A 24,031-nucleotide genomic window follows, 5' to 3' on the forward strand; every position below is an offset into this window, starting at 1 on the left:
CCCTGGAGCCCATTGCGGGATGATATGGCGTCCTGTTGCAACTTGAAGGTCGCTATTTAAACCAGTATACTCTAAGTTTTTAAATATGTTTTCGAAGAAAGTTAACTCGGCTGATAACCCGGAAGTCTAAAAATTACTCATTCATATAGGATTCAAAATTACTTTTCAGTAGAAAACTCTCACTGCTGTACACTGTCGAACCAAGGACCTCATGAATATTCTGATTAAGGGCATTTGAAAATTTTTCAAAAAAAATCATTGAGAGACAGCCAAACTTATCAAAATGACAAATTTCGAATGGGAGTGATATTTTTTGCCAAACACTTCATAAATTCTCTATTTTCGGTTTGCCAAAAGCTTCGGCGATATATGCAAAAATGCAGCACCGAGCAGCACCTAACTACAGTTTATTGCTCTGATTTTTTTTTCAATGCAGCAGCGGAAGCAAATCTCCTTGACCTTTTCGGTTCCGGTTCATTAGATTTATCTGACATATCAGGTGGACAGAGGTAAAGAGTCTTAGATGAAATGAGATTTACTTTATTTGCCCTCAGTAATTTATCATAAATTGAATTCAATTCAAATTCACCTGTATCTCTGTTTATGTAATTATTGTTGAATAAACTTTTTTTTAATTTCGATTGTTTCCCTGAAAATTTGCTTTAAACCTTGGTCCCTAGGAATCAAAGAAACATTCTCAAACAAAATAAAATGATTTGGAAAATTAAAAATATGTTCCAATAGAGCCGACGTGAAATCTTCAGGTTTTGAATTTTGATTTAAGGACGATGAAATAGAATTATGATGCTGTAGTAATCTTATTTTCAAATTCTGGTTAGTACATCCGCATTTTGTAAGCCACACTTTGTTGCTCTACAGGAGTTCGATCCTTTCCAGAATTTAAAAACTAGCCAAAGTATATTACCTCTTAAAGCTACCTTTAAACCATGATTTTGTAAAATTCGTTTAAGTTTTTCAATCACCCCTGGAAAATATGGCAAAGAACAATAAACACCTTTCTTTTTTGTGATTTCTAGGATATTGGTGGAAAATTCTATAAATTTTGCTCTTCTTTTCGAAGAAACTGGCCAATTAATGAACCTTGGTAGTGGTTACTTATTAAAATTTCTTTTAACAACAATAATTCCTTCTCAATGAATTTTGGAGAATTCTAAAAATGCGGTCAGTTAAGGATATAATTAAACCAGTTTTTATTTGGCGAGCGTGACCGGAGAAGAATGACAAAAATTTATTATTGTTAGTAGGTTTTCTTTAAATTTTAAAATCCAAATTATTTTCATTTTTAGAAGAAGAACATCCAGAAATGCAAGTCCTCTTCTATTCTATTCTATCCTCTTCTATTTCTATTGTAAATTTTAAATCACTTCCCCAAAAATTTAGATGTTTGAAAAAACCTTTTAATTGTTCCTCCCATAATTCCATACTGAATTTATGTCATCCATATATCTCCCCCAAAATTTATGTTTGAATCTAACACTATTGTTTCAATATTATCTACAAAACAGTTTGCCAATAAAGGACTTAAAGGAGCCCCCATGGGTAAACAGTTTACTTGTTCGAAAAAACCTCTGAATTGAAATAAATAAGAGAACGTATTGCAAAACCTAACTAAATTCAGAATTACACCGTATTCACCACTAATTAAGTCCAAATTTCTTAATATATTTCTTTCAAGAAGAATTTCTGTGGCTTTTACATCAATATTCGTATACATTGATGCTATGTCAAAACTTAGATTATAGAATTTGAAGAAATTTCCACTTCTTTTAGTTTTTTCACAAGTTCTGACGAATTCTTAATGCAAGAATTTGTGTTGACATGAGTGGTTTACATACTGACACTAACCACTTGCTAAGAGCACTTGTTGGTGACTTTATACTTGCAACAATTAACCGTAATAGCAGGTTTGGCTCATGTATCTTTGGAAGTCCACACAATCTACGGCACAAAGAACTTCTTAGTAAGCATTTGTAGTAAAGCTGAGGTGTAATCTTCCCTTCTTCCTTCAAACTCTTTAGCTCGTTCTTAAACTTCTTTTATGGACGAGCTGTCGGGTCAAAAGAAAGTTTTTTGTTCGTTTTTTCATCTTTCAGTAAAACATTTAATTTTGAATCGTATTCCTTGGTATCCATTACCACTAAAGTGTTACCTTTGTCTGCTTTTGTAATAATAATAGAGTCATCCCTTCTTAAATTATCAAGAATCTTTATGTCTTTGATGGAATTGTTAGGGATTTCTGGTTTCAAAGCAAACTTTGATAGGGTTTTCACTGTAGAAGCTCTTTTTTCACTGAGGCTAAAATTTTTTTGTTCTTTTTTTGAACAACATAAAGTTGTTCCTTTTTTACTTATTTTAAAAGTAGAGTATAGAGAAAGAGACAAACTTTAGCGTAAAGAGCGGGGCGTTGAGTAGGGGACAGCCCCTTTAACATACGGAGTAATTTCTGTTCGTTTTAAGTTTTAATGTCGCTCCTTAAACACACTTGAGAAAACGTTTTTATAATAAATTCTACTTAACCTTATATCTAACTATCTTGATTTAAATTTAAAACCGATTCTTTTGTTTGTTATTAGCTCCATTGAAGAAACTAAACAAAAAACTAGTTTTTTTAAGTGAAGGAGCGACATTAAAAATTATAATGAACAGAAATTACTCCGTGTATGAAAGGGGCTGTTCCCTTTTCAACGCCTCGCTCTATACGTTAAAGTTTGACTCTTTCTCTCAATTCTACTTTATTAAACAGTAAAAAACTTTAGCGTAAAGAGTAGGGGGTTGAGAAGGGAACAGCCCCTTTCATACACGGAGTAATTTCTGTTCGTTTTAATTTTTAATGTCGCTCCTTACTTTAATTTAAAAAAACTAGCTGTTTTATTTAGTTTCTGAACGTCTTTGAATTAATGCATGTTTGATTTTGGCTCTCCGTACATAAATTATTAAAATGAAATTTGCATACTAATTCTTTTTTTTTTGGTTAAATGACTTTCTCTTAGTTTTGATCAGACGATTTTGAGAAATAAGGGGTGGGGAAGGAGGCCTAGTTGCGCTCCGTTTTTTCGGTTACTTAAAAAGGCAACTAGAACTTTTAATTTTTTTAACAAATGTTTTAATTAGTAAAAAATATACGTAACTTAAGAATTAACTTACGTAACAAACTTCTATGTTCTTACATTTTTATTATGTATATGAGGGGGTTTGCCCCCTCGTTAATACGTCGCTCTTTACACTAAAGCTTAAGTTTTGTCCCAATTCCTTAAGACTTACCCCTGAATCGGAAAGGCCGTAGAATAAATAGTTGAAATTACCAAGGATACTTTAGCATAAGGAGTGAGGTATTTAGGAGGAGAAGAACCCCTCATAAGCGTACTAATTTCTTTTCGTTTTAAGTTTTAATGCTACTCCTTACTTTCAATTGAAATAACTTTTTCATGTTATGTTTTCATTTTTTTTACAACAATGCTATAAAATCCTGCGCCCTATTCATTGAATTTCTCTTCCCCCATGACGTATTCCTCCAAGAAAGATGCTCCCACATAGCCCCCTCCCCTCAAATCCCCCCTCCCAAACCAAAAAAATCCCCCTGAAAACGTCTGTACACTTCCCAATAACCATTGCTGCATGTAAAGAATGGTCAAAGTTTGTAACTTGCAGCCCCTCCCAAGGGGACTGTGGGGGAGTAAGTCATCCCCAAAGACATAGTTATTATGTTTTTTGAAATATAAGACCTTGAAATTTTTGCAATTGGGTTCTCTGATACGGTGAATGCGATGGTGTGATTTAAGATTCTATGACTTTTAGGGGGTGTTTCTTCCTATTTTGCAAAATAAGGTAAATTTTCACAGGCTCGTAACTTTTGATGACTTTTTTTAGAGTTTCGTTTACTATTGAGCCGGGTCGGTCCTTACTACAGTTCGTTACCACGAACTGTTTGATAATAACAGGAACATAATATCTTAACATAAACCTTATTTTGAGACTAAGATAGGCCCAAAAGATTATTCGCCTCCCCCTCCTTCCAAGCTCATCGCCCATATATTTAATTTTTGCTGCCCTTTCCTTCCTCCCCCCCCCTCCCCGAAAGTCATCTCATATCTTTTAAAATGAATGAGGTATATCTATTAAACTAGACCTACGTTGCCCGGGCAACGTGAAGTGTTGCGGCAACCATTGTCCGGCTTCACCGGCTAAAGTGTTGCGAGAGCGACACTTTGGTTTTGTTTCTTCGCAATCGATCAGTAACTACATGCTCAAAGGCTATTCCTCAGCCTTGAAAAAACAACAACAAAATAGTATCGAAAGAAGGGACTAAATTGACTTTGAAGGCAGACAACTGGACCAATATCTGGACCAGACAACTCGGAACAATACCTTATATAATCTAGTTGGAATTATAAAGCTATACCTAACTTTTCAGGATCAAAATACCATAGATGACATTCTATTAATTATTACGAAACTATGTCATTGTTTTACATTCTCGTTTGTGCTTGTTTCTTCACTATCGGTTAAATAGTGAAGTTGTCAGCCTATCGAAGTTTTTAAAACTGTATTTTCTAACAAGAACGCAATCAGTTATCACATTACCAAAGGCTATTCCTCAGCGTTGAAAAAACAACAACTACAAAATAATATCGAAAGAAGGGACTAAATTGACTTTGCAGCCAGTTGAACTTTATTCTTTACAATCGTAGACTTCGTGACGGATGAAAATTTGGAACAATACCTTATATAATCCAGTTGGTATTATAAAGCTATCCGTAACTTTTAGGATTAAAATACCATAGTTGACACTAATTATTAAAAGCTACCTCATTGTTTTATCTTATCGTTTGTACCCGTTGCGTAAACACTTAATTCTGTCAGATTTAAAGAGATCGAGTACAATGTGCACCAATTTGCACAAATTTCTAGCCCAATGTGAACAGATTCTTATTTACAAGTCCCTCTTCCGGGATAGGCATCAAGTTCACTGGATACAAATAAATGGGTACACCAACTAGCAAAAGTTGTAAACCCATCATCGCTGAAGATGATTGTAGCCCAACAGCCGATTATTACTTATAGGTATTGGTTTAACCATCAAATACACCGGAAACAAATAATAGGTACACCAACTAGCAAAAGTGGCATACCCCTCATTGCCGAAGATGATTATGAGCTAACAGCTGTTTCTCGCTCAAAATGAACAGATTCTTACTTGTAAGTCCTTCTCCCGTGTAAGGCATCAAGTTCCCCGGAAACAAATAAATGGGTACACCAACTAGCATAGTTGCAAACCCTTCATCGCTGAAGTTGACTTTAGCCTAACAGCACCATCAAATACAAATACACATACCATCAAATACACTGGAAACAAATAATAAATAAACCAACTAGCAAAGGCTGCTAACCCCTCATTGCCTAAGGTGATTTTTACGTAACAGCCAACTGTTGCTTACAAGTCCTCTATATGTCTCACAATTTGTATCGGCCTAGATTTCGTTTCAGTGTGTACCTGACTACTCAAGTTGTCAACCCCTTGAAACTTTCAAACTGGTATACCTCATGAAGGAATTTTTGTACCAAAAAGTGGATGTCATATACTTTGATCAGCTCATCAAGAGCTGTCGATTGCCGTCGAAAAAAAATTCTATCCGTCTTAGTTCAAAAGTTGTTTTTTTTGCCGTAGGCCAACTTTCTAACGTCACCACTTAGAAAGGAGCAAAGGATAAGCTCCAATTTCTTTAGCAATGAGAGAACTTTTAAAGTTTATTAGGCACATCTGATACCATTTCTCTACCGTAATCCCAAGTCCGAAAAACCGAATGATAAACTCAGCTGAAATCACGAACAGAAATGGATAGAAATAATAGATGGCAGCACTTTCGGACCCGTGGGAAAATGCCACAATTTTGCTTCTGTGAATTTTTCTATTTATCACTCAAAGAAGATATATTGGCTGTGGGGCCGGGTAACAGCCGCATGTATTTAAAACTTATGGATTTTAGTCCATCTTCAATTTGAAAGTGGTGCCTGCCTGCTTGCCTGCTAGAACAGAGCTTTCCACTCGAAAGCAGAAACATTCTTTGATGAAACAAAAGCTTGGCTGCAAAACTTCAGATACTCCTCTCTGACATAGGTTATATAGCTCCACTTCACTTCGCACACCATAGGCTCTGGCTCGTGGACAAGCAAAAATCATCCTTTTTGGCCCCAGGCAAGAGTTCTGCGGAGCTTTCCAAAATGTAATGTCATATTCATCCATCCGGCCTGAGGTCCACACTTTCCGTAAAAAAACTGCAAAGGTTAGCCCCTTACCAGTTTTCAGGAATTAGCTGAGATCGGCGGCATAGGAAAAAAAACGGGACAAAACCAAAGTGTTGCTCTCGCAACACAAATCCCGATTCACTGATCTGTAAATTGTTTGTTCTGTTTAGTCATTGCCGAAAGCAGTACCTAAAACATCGATTACATCATTACGTATGTGAGAGGGTTCGTCCCCTAGTCAAAACCTCGCTCTTTACGCTAAAGGTCGAATTTCGTTCCAATTCTTTAAGAATGACCCCTGAATCACAAAGGCCGTTTAATTAGAATAGATAGCTCTTTTGAAAGTACAAAAAGATTTTAGAGTAAAGAGTGAGGTATTGATTATGAGGTGAACCCCCCTTATATACGTAATAATTTCTGTTCGTTTTAATTTTTAATATGTTGCTCCTTACTTTCAGTTGATACAGCTATAAGTGCCCTGTGGCTCAATCCCTATTAAAGCAGATCCCGAGACAATGACGTGCCCTATATCAGTTCTATCATAGTATATAAATGGGAAAGTCGCTGATAAAATTCCAATTTTGACCCAATTACTCAAAAAATATGATGTGATATGTTTTCAAGAACATTTTCTTTCAACAGAAAAAAGAGCTTCTAAAAATTTCGCCCGATTGCTTTGTATTTTCCTCCCCAGCAATATATACTGCAGCACATAAATGCCCCTCAGGTGGCTTTGCAATTCTGAATACTTTAACATGCAATCAGATTGAATCTGGCGATCATATTCTTGCAGTATCATGCCTGGATATTTCGATAATAAACATTTACCTCCCGACGAATTACCGCAATGAAAACTCTGATTCAAAATATCTAAGTGCTTGCAAAAATGTGTGCCGACTCGTCAAAAAAGTGGAGAATTCATCTGACTCACGCGTCACAATCATTGGTTACTTTAATTGTGACTTGACAAACAAAACCCTCTCAAGGAGTCAGATGCTCTGGATCTCCATTCCACCATTTTACGCTCTAGTTGAAAAAGCCGAAAATTTTACTTATATAGGTACCAGTTCCTCAACGTCGAACCTTGATCATATTGCCTCCTTTTTTCTCTTGAACCAAGCCACAGTCCTGCGTGAGGGCCTTTGCTCTGATCACCTTCCGATCTGTGTACATATTAAGTGCATCAATGCTACCAAAACTTCTAACTTAAAAGAAAATGCTTCGATTTCCAGGATGGGAGCCAAATTAATCGCCAGTTATTTATGTTAGAGTGTGACTTAATTCTTACTAAAATCAAGGTTCCATTCCATCTCCTTAGCCCCGACTATAGTTCTTATCTTAGTGAGCGTCAGATTGAAATTCAGATTACCAGTTATCTTGCGGATATGAATCACGCACTTCGCTGTTCAGAACTTCTTACGGTTCCAACTAGACGTGTTCGCAAAAACGTAGAAGTGACTGATTGGTCAAAAAACTCAAATCTTGTTTCAGCATGTGAATCAGCTAAACTATGGCTCCGAATTTTGAATGAATGTGATAGACTGCGTTCTGGTATAGTAAACAATTTGCGTTTAAGAACAAAAAGAAAATTTGCAAGAGCTCTTAAGGACCACAAAATCACAAAAGCTCTTAAAGATACAAAAAAAATGTAGACAATATAGCGAGTGATCCTTCTTTTTTATCGAAAAGTCTTAAATGTTCCGAGCGGACCTCTATTTGTAATATTTCTGAAACTAAGTGGATTGAATATGATAAAACTGAATTTTCGTCACCTGATCCCTCAACTAAAAGTAAATTTGAAAAAGAGCTTGGCAGTATCTTGGCTAAATTTCAGTGGTCTACCTTCTCAATAACTCTTTCTGATGGAAAGTGCGCTTTAAGAAAGATCAAGAAAAAAATATCCGCTGGTATTGATCTGGTCTCTGCTAAACATTTTGAAAATGCTAGTGGTTTGCTTGTGCAGCACCTCTCGCTGTTGTTTTAAATGTCAATTTCTTTAGGTGCGGTGCTACAACAGTTTTGCATTGCCCAGATCACTCCTATTCCCAAAAAGGGAAAAGAGATCTTGAAGATTGTTAATCATACCACCCTATAACCGTTTCGTGTACCTTGTTCAAAATTTTTGAGTCTATTGTTCTTATTGAAGTTTCTTGTAAGTGTTATGCTCCTCTGCATCAGTTAGGTTTCCAGAAAGAACTAAATTGGGAACATTCTCTTCATGCCCTTTTTAATGTTCTAGCTGATGTGGAAGGATCTGGTGACTTCCTTGTTCTTTGCGCACTTGACATAGCTAGAGCATTCGGTTCGCGTGGATTTACCCAGATTTTGTCAGAAGCTATAAAAAGAGGGGTTGATCCTTCTGTCATTAATTGTCTCCGTTATATGTATAGTCGTCTTAAAGCTAAAGTAAAAGAGGGTTCGGATCTTTTCAATATAGTTAAGGGTGTCAGACAGGGTGGTTTAGCTTCCCTAGCTCTTTTTAATAAGTCAGCTGCTCAATATTCTGTCGAATCGATGTTTCTTTATTTACCTACGCTGATAATGTTTTGAATCCAAGTGTTTGGGGACGTTAGAGAACTTTTTTTAAACTCCAGCGTCAATATAAGCAAATCGGTCTGAATTTTTGTGTTGATAAAACTGTAGCAATCGCTTTCAATCTCAAGAGTAACTCTTGACAGGCAACTTGAACTTTCTGAAACATCTATTCCGCCTTCTGACAGCCTTATTTATCTTGGTATGCCCATTGGAAGAAGTATTGAAGAAAGTATTAAGCTTTTAATTCAAAACCTCGCTAAAAAGACGCGAATTGCATATGCTTCGCTTGCATCTAATATCACAAATTATAGTCGGTTTCACCTTTCCAAACCTTACAACAGTCTAACTGTGCCCCATCTTCTTACTATTTCCCCCATTTGGAAATTTTTTCTGCTTCAAATAAAAAAAAAATTAACCAAATCTATTTTAAATTCGCCAAGTATCTGCTGCATCGGTCTCCTAGGACCAGTAATCCTTTCTGGTTCAAAAATTTAAATTGATTCTGCTTGCAAACATTATTGATAAAAGAGTGGAAGATTTCAAGTCCTCCGCTAGAAAACTCGACCACCAGTGGTCTTCCCTCCTCGTATAGTATGTAGTTATGTTTGTGTTTGTTGACTGTAATCTCTCTTTTCGTTGATTTTTTAATTTCTCTTTTTATTATTCTTTTGTCTTACTCTGTCACTAGGGATATATATATGATAGCGATGATCATCAGGTTTTTGATTTTGACATGGATAAGTTCAGGTAAAACGAATCCAACAAACTGAAAATGATAGCGATGATTATTAGGTTTTGGAATTTGACATGGATAAGGTGATCAATGTTACCTTTGAAAATGAAAAAAACTGGACTAGATAAATTGTTGGCAGAAAAAGAAGCTTTTGTCCCACCACTTGAACAATTAAAAGAAACAAAAGTTCGGCGATATATCTTTAATAATGGCAAAAGACAAGCCGAGGCAAAAGAAGAATTTGGTCCCACCACCTGAACAATTGAAAAGAAACCAGGTTTGGTGATATGTCTTTCATAATGGCATAAGACAAGCTGAGGCAAAAGTTAAAGGTCTGCTAAAAAAACTTAATTTTACAAGACACTACTTCTAGTTTAAGGTCTATTTGAACGTCATGACATCCAGAAAAGGCTCAAATTGTCTGCGTTTAGGATACAAGCGACAGTGAAAATCCATATATAGAAGCCTGCCGCGTGCCGGGACCAGGCGGTGGAGCTGCCGGTCTCCCGGTTCTATAATATATCTATATATATATATATATATATATATATATATATATATATATATATATATATATATATATATATATATATATATATATATATATATATATAAATAAGTTGTTTGTCTGTTGACTGACGTCATGTTTGTGTGTCGACTGACGTCATGTTTGTCGACTGACGTCATTATAAGGATTGAGCTGTATGTCGTCATGAAGTTGTTTGTCGACTGACGAAATTACAAACCGGGACACAAATGACGACCGGGACACTCAAAGAGAAATTACAGACTGGGACACCGGGACACAAATAACGACCGGGACACAGGGAATATAAATGATGACCGGGACACAACTACAACGGGGACGCCGGGGGCACAGGGGAGATATATAAATGACGACCGGGACACAGGGAATGTTCGATTAGCAATCACCATCAACAAAGCTCAAGGGCAATCATTATAATAATGAGGTGTAGATCTGAATACGGATTGTTTTTCCCATGGACAATTATATGTTGCATGTTCAAGAGTCGGTAAACCTGACAATCTATTTATATGCACAGACAATGGGACAGCAAAGAATGTTGTATATTCGCAAGTTTTACGTAGTTAAAAACATATGTATATCAATCTATATTCACAGGTGGGACACAGGGACACAACTACAATGGCGCGTAACTAATATGGGGCGAAAAAGGCTAAAAAAGAAAAAAACCTAAAAAGAAAAAACTTGAAAAAAATAAGAAAGGTGAAAAACTAAAAAGAAAAAAACACCGGGACACAAATGACGACCGGGACACATGGAATATAAATGACGACCAGGACAAAGGGACACAACTACAACGAGGACACCGGGGGGCACAGGGGGATATATAAATGACGACAGGGACACAGGGAATGTATTAGCAATCACCATCAACAAAGCACAAGGGCAATCATTAGAATAATGAGGTATAGATCTGAATACGGATTGCTTTTCCCATGGACAATTATATATTGCATGTTCAAGAGTCGGTAAACCTGACAATCTATTTATATGCACATACAATGGGACAGCGAAGAATGTTGTATATTCGCAAGTTTTACGTAGTTAAAAACATATATATATATATATATATATATATATATATATATATATATATATATATATATATATATATATATATATATATATATATATATATATATATATATATATATATATATATATATATATATATATATATGTATATATATATATATATATATATATATATATATATATATATATATATATATATATATATATATATGTATATATATATATATATATATATATATATATATATATATATATATATATATATATATATATATATATATATATATCTATCTATATTCACAGGTGGGACACAGGGACACAACTACAATGGCGCGTAACGACTTACGCGCGCGAGGGGGCTTGGGGGGGGGGCTTGTAGATAAAAGATATTTCATGTTCGTAAACTAGTTAATTTAATTTGATCCTTAAGTAAGCTTCAATTGTGATGCAAAGGGTGATATTGTAAATATAGCTCAAATCTAGATCAGTAAGATCATTACGGTCAGATCTAGATCGTCGAGGCTCTTACTAACCCAAATCAGCTAACCATTTTCGCAAGGGTAAAAAGTGCAACAACCCAAACCTCAATAGGGTAGAGTAAATTTACATAATTAATTTTGCAGTAACGTAAGTACCAGCTAGTAATAATTACATAGATATATAAGGCTTTACCAGAGAAATCTGGATCAGTACCCACAAAGTATCGTAACAGTAGAATGTTGGTTAGAGTTGAATTTTGCTGTCTCCTTCTTTTTGGAGTAGGATTTTCTCGACCCCAAAATGGTAGTTTCAACATGAAGAGAGACTCGGTAAGATTTTTTCTTAGTCTAAAAATTGAGGGTAATAATGATGTAGATTCCTTTTCTACGTTAGTTGCAATAAAAAAATATTTACTTTGTCCTTGTCAGGCAACAAATCGCTTAGTTGATTTTTATATCCCCCACGCAAAAACAGGGTTGGAGAAAGAGGTCTAATTTGTCTGTCATCTCCGATAGGCTCATAACTTACACAGCATGTTGATAGGACCAGATGGACCTCAACGAAACAAAAACATTTTGAAGATTGACTGTCTCGATTTATGCTACCTCAAACTGGGGCCAACGATTGTTGTTTGCTTGATTCTTATACTTATAGGGCAAAGGGACGAATCTCCTGCATTTTTATTGGGGGGGGACAATAGGGGTCAATATCCGGATAGTCAAGGGGCATGGGACATATAACTTTTTTTTCTATAAATTATTGAGGAAGCAACTGCCCCCGTTGCCCGCCGCCCTAAACAAAGCCCATGATAGGACATGTAGACGAAGACAAGGGATCTCATTTAAAACAAAAGTTTTTGGCAAGGAGGAAACGTTTTGTTGGTTCGTGACTACCAAAATAAGCCCAGATTTGCTTGTCTCTGATTAGCTAGCAGCTTTCTGGGCATTTATACTAAGCAAAACGAACCTAAAAAGAGAACATTTCTTTAAAAAAAGGTGCTATTGATTCGTAAAGCATTTAAAACAAATCGAACAAGGTTTTTGACTAATCGGCGTAAAAATTTTACGCCGCTCTTATTGTTCTTATTGTGGAATAAAAAAATAAGTATTCCAAAAGAAATAAATGGAGGTTGAAAAAAAACAACTTTCCAAAAAACAAGTATTTCCAACTAAATTCAAGAGCTACACTAAAACATAGAAGAGCAAAAACGAATTGATATAATTATTCAAGAGAAAATTATCCTTGGGGGAATTTTATGGGGGAGGGAATTGTACGGGAGGAATTTTCCACTAATTACCTGCATAGGGGAGTTTTCCGGAGGAAGGTCCGCGTGGGGAGTTCTGGTGGGAAGGGGATCAGTTCGACACCATGGACGGAGTAGGTTGCTCCCTAGCCTGACAGTTCTGCTCTTATTGTGGAATTAGTAGTTTTCAACTGAAAACGGTAGTTCTTAAATATTAAACTTTTGTGGTAAAAAATCAAACTTGAGCTTTGAGAGCGGTGGTTACACTTGCAGTTGCAAACTAACTATGTTTGGTAGATTTGGAAATGCTTTAAGGAAAGCAATAGTGAAATTTTTGGCGACAAATTGGGGTTTGACATGTTGTTACTCAATGCAGCGAGTGATATCTATTTGTTCAAAACTTTAGCAACACTGATTACCTTCATTTGGAAATACTTATTTTTCGTATTTAATTGCATAAAAGTTCCAGTTTTTTAAATGTAGAAATAGTTATTTTCTAATTGTATTGATCATTTTAGAAGCCCGAGAATTTTGCTAAACATTCATCTGAAACTATCAATAGCGAGAAAAAGACCTCCAAAAAGGAAAAGTGGGAAACACAAGTTCAGACTCAACTAGTGAAAAATCCAAAAGGTGAGTCTCTTTCATGTTTGTCCCCATACATTGATAAAATCAACCTGGTTTTTTAATGAATTAATTCTAGTTTCTTTTTAAGTGCCTTTTACTTTTATGCATTTGCCCTGTATTTGTATTTTTTTTTTACATTATCATTTGAGATTAACGTTTGCAGAAGCAGCTGTAACCTAGTAAAATTTAACTTTGACCCTAGTTTGACCTAACTTTGACCCACGTAAGGAAATATAAACTACAAGTCAAAAAATATTTAGTATTAAAATACGTCGGCTGGTCCCTTTAAAATACGACACAACTAAAATCTTTTTAAAACAATCCTAGAATCCTTACTTCAGGGAAAGCGTGTTTTTAATTATTTTATTTCACTCGAATGAATTGCCTTTTTTCACCTCAGTTGATGCACCAGTCCTGGTTGAACTCCTCTGAAGTAAAGATGCTAGGAGTGTTTTAAAAAGATTTTTTGCTGTACCTTTCCATTTATTTTGCTGAGGACGACCCTTAGATATAGGATTGAAATATTCATTTAGGCTTAAGGTTCCACTATCTTAAGGAAATAATTCCCTGTTGTTTCTACTTATCCTTAAACAATACTTTTTCTCTTCGTGGGTCAGTAAAGCCCTAGTTTGCACTAGTCCTCCAAAATATAAGGTCTTATCAACAGTCAGTTTGTTGTTCAGTTCAGTTGTTGATTATATTTATAGATAGACGTTGCACATGACTAAAAGCAACTGTATTGTTCGTGTCAATTTTCAATTTGGCTCTTTACTTTAATTAGCAAAACTAGTTCTTGTACTAATGCCCACTAAGATTCTGACTAAACATATTTTAAACTAAACAGTAGGTGTCTCTTTTAAATTAGAAGCCCCATTCTCAATATATCTCTCTCCTTTCCCTCTTTTTCTTCCACTCTCGTTCTCTCCCTCTCTTTATCTATCCATCTAACCCTTTCACTCGATTTCTTTTCTTCCTTTGTCTCTATATTCCGTTAGTTTTTATTTCCTTTATTACACATCATGGTTGCACTGATAACTGCAAATTAGTAAACAAAAAACCACAGCCCCAACAGTAACCAACCACAGTAACCAACAGTAACCAACAGTATTTAAATGCGTTTAAAAGAACTGTCTAGTGAGAAAAACTTGTCATTTGTAGTATATTCAGGAATGGTAACTTTTATTTCGACTAATACTAATATTTTCTAGATACAAATTTAAAAGAATTCTGAAAAAGAGCCTGAACCCCCCCCCCTGAAAGTGGTGTCGGATCGAAACTGAAAGCATACCTATTTATCAAACCTAAAATATTGTGTGAGAAAGACTTTTCCTATATTTTATCTATCAAGTTTGAACTGCTATTAAACAGCTCATAGTAAGGAACTGGAAATAAAGAACCAAACCTCTAAAAAACGAGTTTTTTATACCAACTGTATCAAAAGCATCCCCTTTTTATGGTGATTCCAAAAATATTAAATTCATAAATTTTAAAATATCCATAGAAAGTTATAAACATGAGAAAACTTGCGTAGTTTAAGAAAATCGGGGAAATATCTCTTAAAAGAGTGTTTTCTTGACAAACATTGTAGCATCATATTCATAAGGGTCCCACAGCGGATTTTTAAGACAATCTATGGAAGACATTGAATTATGCATTTTTCCCAAAAATTGATAACGGGTACGTATTTTTTTTTCTCCGGGCGTGACCGTACCAAAGTAGTGGTCTTAGGATGTTGAGAAAGGGTTCATTGAAATGGAAATTAAAAGTTCTAGTGTCCTTTTTAAGTAACAAAAGCGTTCGTGCCACATAAAAGTCTCGATGTTTCATTTTGGGTTGTAAGTTAAGATTTTTGACCCAAAGAGGACCAAAATGCTATCGAGTTAAAATTGTAGATTGGGTTTGGAAGTACTGAACAGGTTACATATAGTCTAAAGTTGCAAACCTTACCAGAGCCAATTGTCATTTTGTCTTTTTACCCTTTTGATTTCCGCCATTTTGTGCTAGCAAATCTGGGATAGCAAATCAACTTAGAACAATCGAAAAGCCACATGCCTTCAGGTTTTAGAGGTTTTCTTGCCGCATGATGCTGCACTCCTTCCCAAACGTATTCATAACGAGGGGCTATTGCTCGCAGCACATATTCAGCATTGGTATTGCATTGGGGAAGGTGGAAGGTCAGTGGGTTTTGCAGGGGGGGGGGGGTAGAGAATGCCCAAATCCTCAGATCTGAATTTTTAGGGCCAAATTTCCAGTTTGTTGTATGAAGTTCTTCTGATCAATATAGAGAGGATTGAACCTCTAGTATCCTCTCATTGGGAACAAAGTATTTTGATTAAGCATGTAATTTGCATTATAAGGGGAGAATCATCTCCTATTATTGCAGAAATAATTTTAGTGTTAACTAAAAACTTCATTTGCATGGTACTATTAAGTGGCTGGGGAGACTCCTCAGGATAAATATGAAGTACATTGAAAATCATAAGGCATATTAGACTAGCTTTTATGCAAAGTTGTTAATATTGATAATACGGTCATTCATAAATTATTTTCTATTGTTGTTTGTTGTAATACCTCGGTGGCTTTTTTTATAATAAATATTATATCAAATGCTCACTTGAACCAAGCTGGAAGAAAGCTAATCCCCAGGACCAGTATTCAAAACAAATTCCCCGAAATGGTTTCAGCTGAGGAAAGGGCAGATGGGGTGGGGAATCAACATCCAAGAATTTGAAAAGCACCTTTTTTGGCATTTTTATTGAAAATGGATTTCTTAGTATTTTCGTTGAGAAATTTCAAGATTACGACCCCTCCCCCGCTTCCTCTAGATTTTGAAAAATTAATTTTGCCCTTTCCTACGAAAAGGGGTGCCACTCCTCAACTTCCCACTCTTTTCAATAAATTTTAACAAATGCTTTTAACTAACGTTGCCTAATTCTCATAAATAACCTGTTGTTATGAGTAATTACAGCTGTTTTGTTTATCGATTATCTTTCGATTAGCAAAAAACTAAACTTTGGCGTGAAGACTGGGGGTTCAGAGGAGGTGGGACAGCCCCTGTTAAATATGAAATAATTTATATTCAGCTAAGCACCAACTAAATGGGAGGTTGAGGGGTGACAGCCTCCCTTACATACCGAACAATTTCTGGTTGTTTTGGTCTGTACTTTCATTTGAAGAAACTTGTTTCTATTTTTATTTTTCACAAGTAAAGACACGTCTAATTAACATTTATCTTGGATAATCTTATACACATCGAAAAGGCCAAAGCATACACCTGAAGTAATTTATTGTGTTTTATTTTTTCCTTTTTTTATTGTCGAAAAAGTATGCTTTTTCATTAGCACAAATGATTCAAAAGATTTTGATTAGACGGTAATCAGGGGGCAAAAAAAAATCGGGAAAGAGTATGCATTTTACCATACAGATAGAGCTTGAACCATATAGATAGGGAGCTCGTCTAAGGCTTGAATCCCTTGATTCCTAATTAAATTTCTTTTATAAACGTATTGGACGAAATAGTGACCTAGATCTTTTTTTCCAGAATATCGAAGAGCTATTGCCGTGCAATCCAAGACAAGTCAAGGGGATCATCAGGCAATCAAAAAAGGAAACTTCGACGAATCTTTTCAAGTAGTAAGCCAGCCAAAGCAATCGAAAGTGCTGAGATCAAAGAGGTCACCCGTTTTTCACACAGTGTTCACCCATGGTTCAATGCGTCCAGTAGCACAAATAGATACGCAGCGATTTGGGTCAGGATTAAATTCATTTGAAGTTATGCCAAGCTTTTTCAGCAGTTCTCAATCTCAAGCATCAGCAAGTGCAAGCCAAAGCTCAAAATTTGGCACGATACAAGGTTCTTTATTCCCAAGTGAACCTTCATTTACAGCTTCATCACAATTTATACCTATACAAAGCCTACCTGTCCAGCCAGCATGGCTAAGACCGACGTCGTTTAGTCAACATAAACCGTCGTCCCAGCAATCATTCAACTTTGAGAAGGGACAGGGAAGTTTAGAACCCTTTTCCTTGCCTATGGCTGAAGCTCAAGCGTCAGCTCAAGCTTCTGCCCAGTCAGGAGCACAAGCGACTGCTCAGGCCTCTGCGATAGTAAATATCAGGCCCCCATCATCAGCAGAAAAATTGGCAATAAATCATGGGTTTCTGGTTTCACAGGACCAATTAGGCATGTCTCAACCAGTGACTCTTCTCGGTAACCAGGAGGTATCTTCAGAATTTCAAGCTCCTGTACACCGTTTCCCAGTGAATAGTAATAAGCCAACACATTCATTCAGCACAGTCTTCAGTCAATCTTCAAAAGATAATAAACCAATTTGGATGACTAGCATGAGTAGTGAATCTGTAGGTGCTTCAGGAACAGGAAACCAGAAACAAAGCAGTTTAGAGTCTCCCACAATTCAAATTGGAATGCCTTCTTCAGATACTAATGCGATGATCCAACAAGAAGGCTTTCTAAGTGTTATACAAAGTGGATCAAAACCTTCAGGTTTTCCCAATGCTGGTAAAATAGAAGGTTTAGAAGCACAATCTATGATCCCGAAACATAGTCTTTTCCAGTCTCAAAACTTGGCCCTTTCTAATTCCATAAGTACTAACAAAGATGAAAGCAGTATTATTAATTTGGACAGCAACGCAAAGCCAACTAATAGTGACATAAGAAAACCAAATGAACCAGCCATACCTTCTGCTATGCCTCAAAGATCTCCACCTCCCTTGTTCGTGATGCAAAATTCTTTTGTTGAAGATGACTCCTTTCAAACTGTTCGACCATCCGGTTCTTCAGGAAGTGATAATAGTAATTCAGCATTGTCAGAGGGCACAGCTATTTCTCAACCATCAGCAGTAAAGCAACAAGCTATGTCACCGCAAGGCCATCTTGCTTTTGGTAGTAACAATCAAGTTCAACATCAAAACTTAATTAATCAGATTATTCAAGCCAACACAAATAATGAAATGAATAACAAAAAGCATGTAGAACTTATGGCGCAAATACACCAGCAAAATCTATTGGCAAACGAAAATGCCATCAAGCAACAGAATACAATTAATTCAGTGGCAACAGCCAGCTTTATGAATAATGTAAGTCCGCAACAAGCAAACAAAAGTCACAATAACCTAAATATAAATAAGCAAAATAATCACGGAAATCTTGCCGGCTCTGTTTTCCCCAGCCAGTCCACTTTGACAAGCAATGATAAAAGACCAACTGTAATGGGGTCCAAAAACCCAGTCGATAATTCTCAAACTACAAAAGACGGCACCATGCCTCCAAGCAAAGGTTCTGCCTTTAGCAATTTCGAAAATCTTTCTAATTCTCAGAGACATCCTCAATTCGCCTTGAATTCAAACCAGGATCTTGAAAGTATTAGTAATATGAACAGTCAAAACACTAATTTTGTCTCTCAGAATAATAATAATAATAATAAACTCCACAACGTAAACTTCCAAAATCAAGCTAATGGCATTAGCAGCTCAAATGCTATTAAGCAACAAAATACATTAGCTCAGAACAATCAAATTAGCAGCATTAATGAAATAAATCACCAAAACCAGATAAACCAAAACAACAACATCAATCAGGGAAATCACATCAACAGCGGAAATGTCATAGGTAATAATCATGACATAAGACAGCAAAATACGATTACTCATAATAGTGGAATAAATAGCGCAAATGCTATAAATCAACACAATCAAGTTAATCAAAATAACAAAATTAATGAACTGAATGTTATAAATAGTAGTAATGGGATACAGAAGCAAAATTCAATTTCTCAAAATAATAACATTGAGCAAACTAATAAAATACAGCAAAGCAACAGTATCAGCAGTGTCAATGAGATAAATCAGCAAAATTCTATCACCCAAAATAATGTAATTCAGCAGGATAATAATATAAATCAAGAGAATAGAATTACAAGCTCAAATAAGATTAATCAGCAAAATTCAATTAACCAGAACAATGAAATTGGGCAAAACAACAATATTCAGCAAGGACCCAGCATTAACAGTGCAAACTTTGTAGCTCCACCTCATCACAAAATTGTTCATTTTGCACAGAATCCTGGAGCTACTCACTTCGCAACAATAGAGTCAGGATGAATTTCGATCACTGCCAATTTGTGTTATTTATTTGATTTGTTATCTCACCTCTTAATAAACGTTCGTTTTCTTACATCTTGGGTTTTTTATTAACTATGACAGAAAGATAAGCATTTTTTTTTTTTTTTTTTTTTTTTTTTTTTTTTTTTTTTTTTTTTTTTTTTGTATTTCGAAGTGTGCTATTTAAATCATAAGACAGAGGTGCTGGCAAAGGTTTAAGAATATGTATTTGCCCTCCGTCCCTCCCAAAACCGTTTAGAAGATCAAAATTTCGTGATTTTACAAATACGGACAATAACATGACCCTTTCCCCTAAGACTACATTTAAAAACTTAATTTCACATCATAAGAATATTTTTTTGGTTTATCTTTTCTATTTCCTTGGCAAAAAAACAAAACCCGACACCTACTTTCCCGAAAATCTTGGAAATACTTCCACGTGTCTTGTGTTTTCGATACTTCACGCGAAAGACAGAGGTATTTAGTTTTACTGAAACTTGCAGTATCAGAAAGTGTGTTCTTTTCGATCAAATGGAACAGAATTTTCTTTTTCGTCAAAGTCTTTGCCAATCATTAAACTGTTTTGGCAACAATGTTGCACAAAATTTTTTCCTGTTCACATTCACGGTTACAATGTTGTATACCATTGACTTGCCCATGTTAAGGTGTTCCACTATTAATCGCAGACTAAACCAAAGTCTGGCGTACAAAAGTTTTTGATACTTTTCCGTCTGGAGAACTCTTCCGAAGCGTGTCCATATAGGTCTTCGTTCTCAACTGTCTCTCCCCTGTTGTTGAAATCCTCATGCCCGCGATAAGCCTCGGCTTCCGAGATGGTAACGTCTTCGTAGGCCTGCTCGATCAAGGCAAAGGTCTAAGAAGCAGTTTTCCGCAACAGAATGCAGAATTCGATGGTGTGTCGATACTCTGTCGTCCACTCCTTTTTAGCACAATTTTAGCAACTTTCGCTCACGAGACATTGCATTCAGCGTATTTTCGCTTTTGTGGCCACGCTATCTTATACCTGGCATTTGGTAACACTGCTAACGATGAATTCAGAGAAGTAGATGTAGATCTAATGGCAGTTTTGCTGCTGCTTGAAACACCTGGAAAGGCAACGTTCAGACGCCTTTACTGGAGGCATTGAATAAAAGTGAAATGGGCACACCAAAACACATGCTGAATACAATCTCGTTTTTTTAACGGTACCGCAAGAACCGAACAAATGAACGGTTATATTAACTTAGGTCGAGCGGCAAAGGAGGTGAAGTTCCTCTTGTAAGAGTTTTAAATTATTAAAATCTATGAATGGATCTTCGAGTCCTTCAGCTCTATCTATTTCTAAAATCAACAGTTTATGCAACTACGGTACATCAATTACCTCATTCAACATGTAACAAATCTTTATGCCCTCCTTCAACTTTATACGACCGTCGAATATATACGGTAAGGCCGTGGAGAAATGAGTAAAAAAAAGAAAAAAAAGACATACTTTACAAATTCAACATGATTATGTGTATCATATTTTGTAAAATGAGCAATCTTGAAGACAAAAAAAAGTCAAAAAACGACATCTCAATTATATTTTATTATAATTACTAAATAACAAATAACAATATATAGTGGACGCTTGTAATACCGAAACTACAAAGAAATTAGAACGATTTAAACTAATATAGTATGGACAAATTCCAAAACCAAAAGTGCACATTGTTGCTATTCAACAATAAATACCCGGAAGATAAATACACAGGAAGATAAATACACAGGAAGAGTTATACAGATTAGATAATTATTCATTAATACAAGGTCTTAACACAGGATAATCTATCCCAAAATCCACTTTTTCATGCCCATAAACCCGATTATATCCTGAAGCCTTTTTGTAATAGTAGCAACAAAAATCAGGATTACATTTTAAGAATGGCTATAAATTAGCCAAAGTCCACACACGTGTGCAAATTCTACATTATCTACGATAAAATGTGGAGGGTTAAACAATTTTCCCCTAAATTTTCTGTATCTCATTTTATCTACCTACTAGCATACGAAGGTTATAATGGTGTTCGTGTAAAAATTTTTAATTTGCAATTAAAAGGCTTAAAGTAAAGAAAGGCAAGAGTAATTTTTTTTTCTGAGTTTTACTTTGGTCTAGAATCATAACAAAGAACGAATAAATTTACAGAAAAGTTCAACACGATCATAAATTAAAATATAAGCCATATAGATACAAATTTTGTGATGGACTGACCATTCTGTCTTTTTTACAAACCAATACCACATAATATTTACAAACACAAAGGGAGGGGGTCATTTCCCAGGTAATTCTTAATCAATATGCGTAAAATTTGCCTGTGCTTTAGCCTTTCTAATGTAAAAAAAAAAACATTTCCATATATCCGAAAGCATTTCCTTTATATGGGCCTGTAATAATTTTGAAATAAAATTGCCTATTGGCCACTTTATATCTGGGAAAGGTTGATTTGAGGTTGTTCAATATACACACTTTTAGCATGAACCCAAAGTCAATCCATTAACCTATGCAACTAGATTTCATTCACTCTGGATGTAGGGGTTGCAATGTTGCTGTTTTTCAATAAAAATAAAAAAAAACGTTATTTTTCAAAATTTAGGGTGAGAGAGGACAGACACCCCTTTTAGTTGGCGCGCCTCAGTAAAGGTAGTTTAACAGAAACTGAATAGTAACAGAAAGGGAAAAACAAATTATCATTTACTTTTCACTTAACCGGTACATCAATAAGACCCTATCGAAATGTTCCATAAAAACATGTAAAAAACGTTCGTCATGAAAAAAGGGGACAATGTCCAAAGGTTCTAAAAATCAGACACATACATATGCAAATGGAGAAAGTCATCGAATTTGGCTTCTTTCCTCATCCAATATCAGCATATTTTCAATTTGCACCACAATTTCCTGTATTTTTCACATTATTCACCTGTTTTAGATTTTATTTTTAATTCCCCCCTATCACCAAAATAAATTCCTGTGAGGGAGCTTGGAATTATGTCTATGTTTTACTACGAATTAAATGGCAGTTTAAATGATTTTTACTAACATTAAGTATTTTAGAACTAGGCAATCAAAGTTGAGCTATACAACCAATCTAAAAAAAAGTCATGTCATTTAAAATTGTCATGTAAGCCTCCTATTGAAACCAATTAGTAATTCATCATTACCTGACTACAAGTAAGATTAACATGTTTCCACATGTTAATACCTTCATTAACAGTCAGTTTCGTCATTAAACAAAATTCCTGTTTTTTATATAACAGAAACCCCACTAATATGGTCAAAGAAAATGAACTATGCTCTGATCTCAAGGGGGCAGTCTTTCTCTTTTTATCTACTCATCGTTACTTAATCATCCATTATTCCACTAGCATCGATTAATATTCCTATATGAACATCTTATTTGGTATTTATGCCCAAAATCAGCCACAACAGACAAAAAGTGATGTCTAGAGTAAAAATACAAAGAAAACAGCAAAATTGAATATAAATTAGAAATAGCCTGCAACGGATATGAATCGATTCATGACTATTCGGTTTTTGAATTATTCCATAAACATTTAAAAAATTGACTAATCTTAGCTTAATCCTTGGTTAATCATAGCCCCCCGCTCCCTATACAGTCTTACGAAGAACAGAGGCTTTTCTTTGGGTAGTGGTTTAAATGCAAGAAACAGCCCATGTTAGGTCGTAATTTTTAAATTGTTTCGTGGATTCTTTTTTGGGAAAATCAGGGAGAAAATACTCCCCTATTCCCCTAACTCGTCCATTGAACTTGCACTTTTAACAACAAGATACTTTCTCACTTTCTCCTGCTTTCCCCTTGAGTCCCACTCTGACATACCCAGCCTTTATTCCATCCCACCCTTCCTGTACAACATACTCTCCACTTTGTACTCTTGAATAAATTTCTTCTGTTAACAATTTGAATGCACACTCCACATTTTCTCCATGCTTGGCAGATGTTTCAACAAAATTCATTCCATAAAAGTCAGCGAATGCTTGAGCTTCTTCTTGGCTGACAACCCTGTTCAATTCTTTGTCTTTCTTACAACCAATTAGTACAAAAACTGGAGAATGGGGCTCAATATGCTGGCTGGCCTCTGACATCCATTGTGGGATATGCTCAAAACTTTCACGAGAGCATATATCATATGCAAGTAAAACACCTACCGAATTTCGATAGTAGGACCTCGTAATCGATCTGCAAAAAAATCACACGTGAGAACCGGTGACATACGTACATACTTACACACTAAGGGCGTATCCAGGATTTTTGTAAAGGGTAAGGGTAAAAAAAAATTACAAAACGCATCAAAAATTTGTTTATATGCATTTTTGTTACTTCTTTACGAGTCGGAACCCTACCTGCATACGTCCTTGAAATCAATCAACTATACAAAACGCATTAACGAA

At 35.5% G+C, this 24,031-nt stretch overlaps 2 protein-coding genes across 2 annotated transcripts in view; one reads left to right on the forward strand and one right to left on the reverse strand.

Annotated features, from left to right (window-relative positions):
* The first annotated feature begins 1,839 nt into the window (after nt 1-1,839).
* LOC136034094 (GATA zinc finger domain-containing protein 14-like) lies at nt 1,840-19,584 on the forward strand. The gene is made up of 5 exons (XM_065715225.1): nt 1,840-1,925; nt 7,583-7,820; nt 11,771-11,923; nt 13,356-13,470; nt 17,006-19,584. The coding sequence occupies exons 1-5, from the start codon at nt 1,840-1,842 to the stop codon at nt 19,582-19,584; spliced, it is 3,171 nt and encodes a 1,056-aa protein (XP_065571297.1).
* Nucleotides 19,585-21,157: 1,573 nt separating this feature from the next.
* The window catches only part of LOC136037158 (ras-related protein Rab-39B-like), a 29,238-nt gene continuing 26,364 nt past the window's right edge, over nt 21,158-24,031 (reverse strand). The window contains exon 3 of the mRNA XM_065719685.1: nt 21,158-23,819. Coding sequence (XP_065575757.1) covers nt 23,399-23,819 — 421 coding nt within the window. The 3' untranslated portion in view covers nt 21,158-23,398. The remainder of the gene's footprint in view (nt 23,820-24,031) is intronic.

The sequence above is a fragment of the Artemia franciscana genome, chromosome 2 (assembly GCF_032884065.1).
Source record: "Artemia franciscana chromosome 2, ASM3288406v1, whole genome shotgun sequence".
In the NCBI taxonomy this organism is placed as follows: domain Eukaryota; kingdom Metazoa; phylum Arthropoda; class Branchiopoda; order Anostraca; family Artemiidae; genus Artemia; species Artemia franciscana.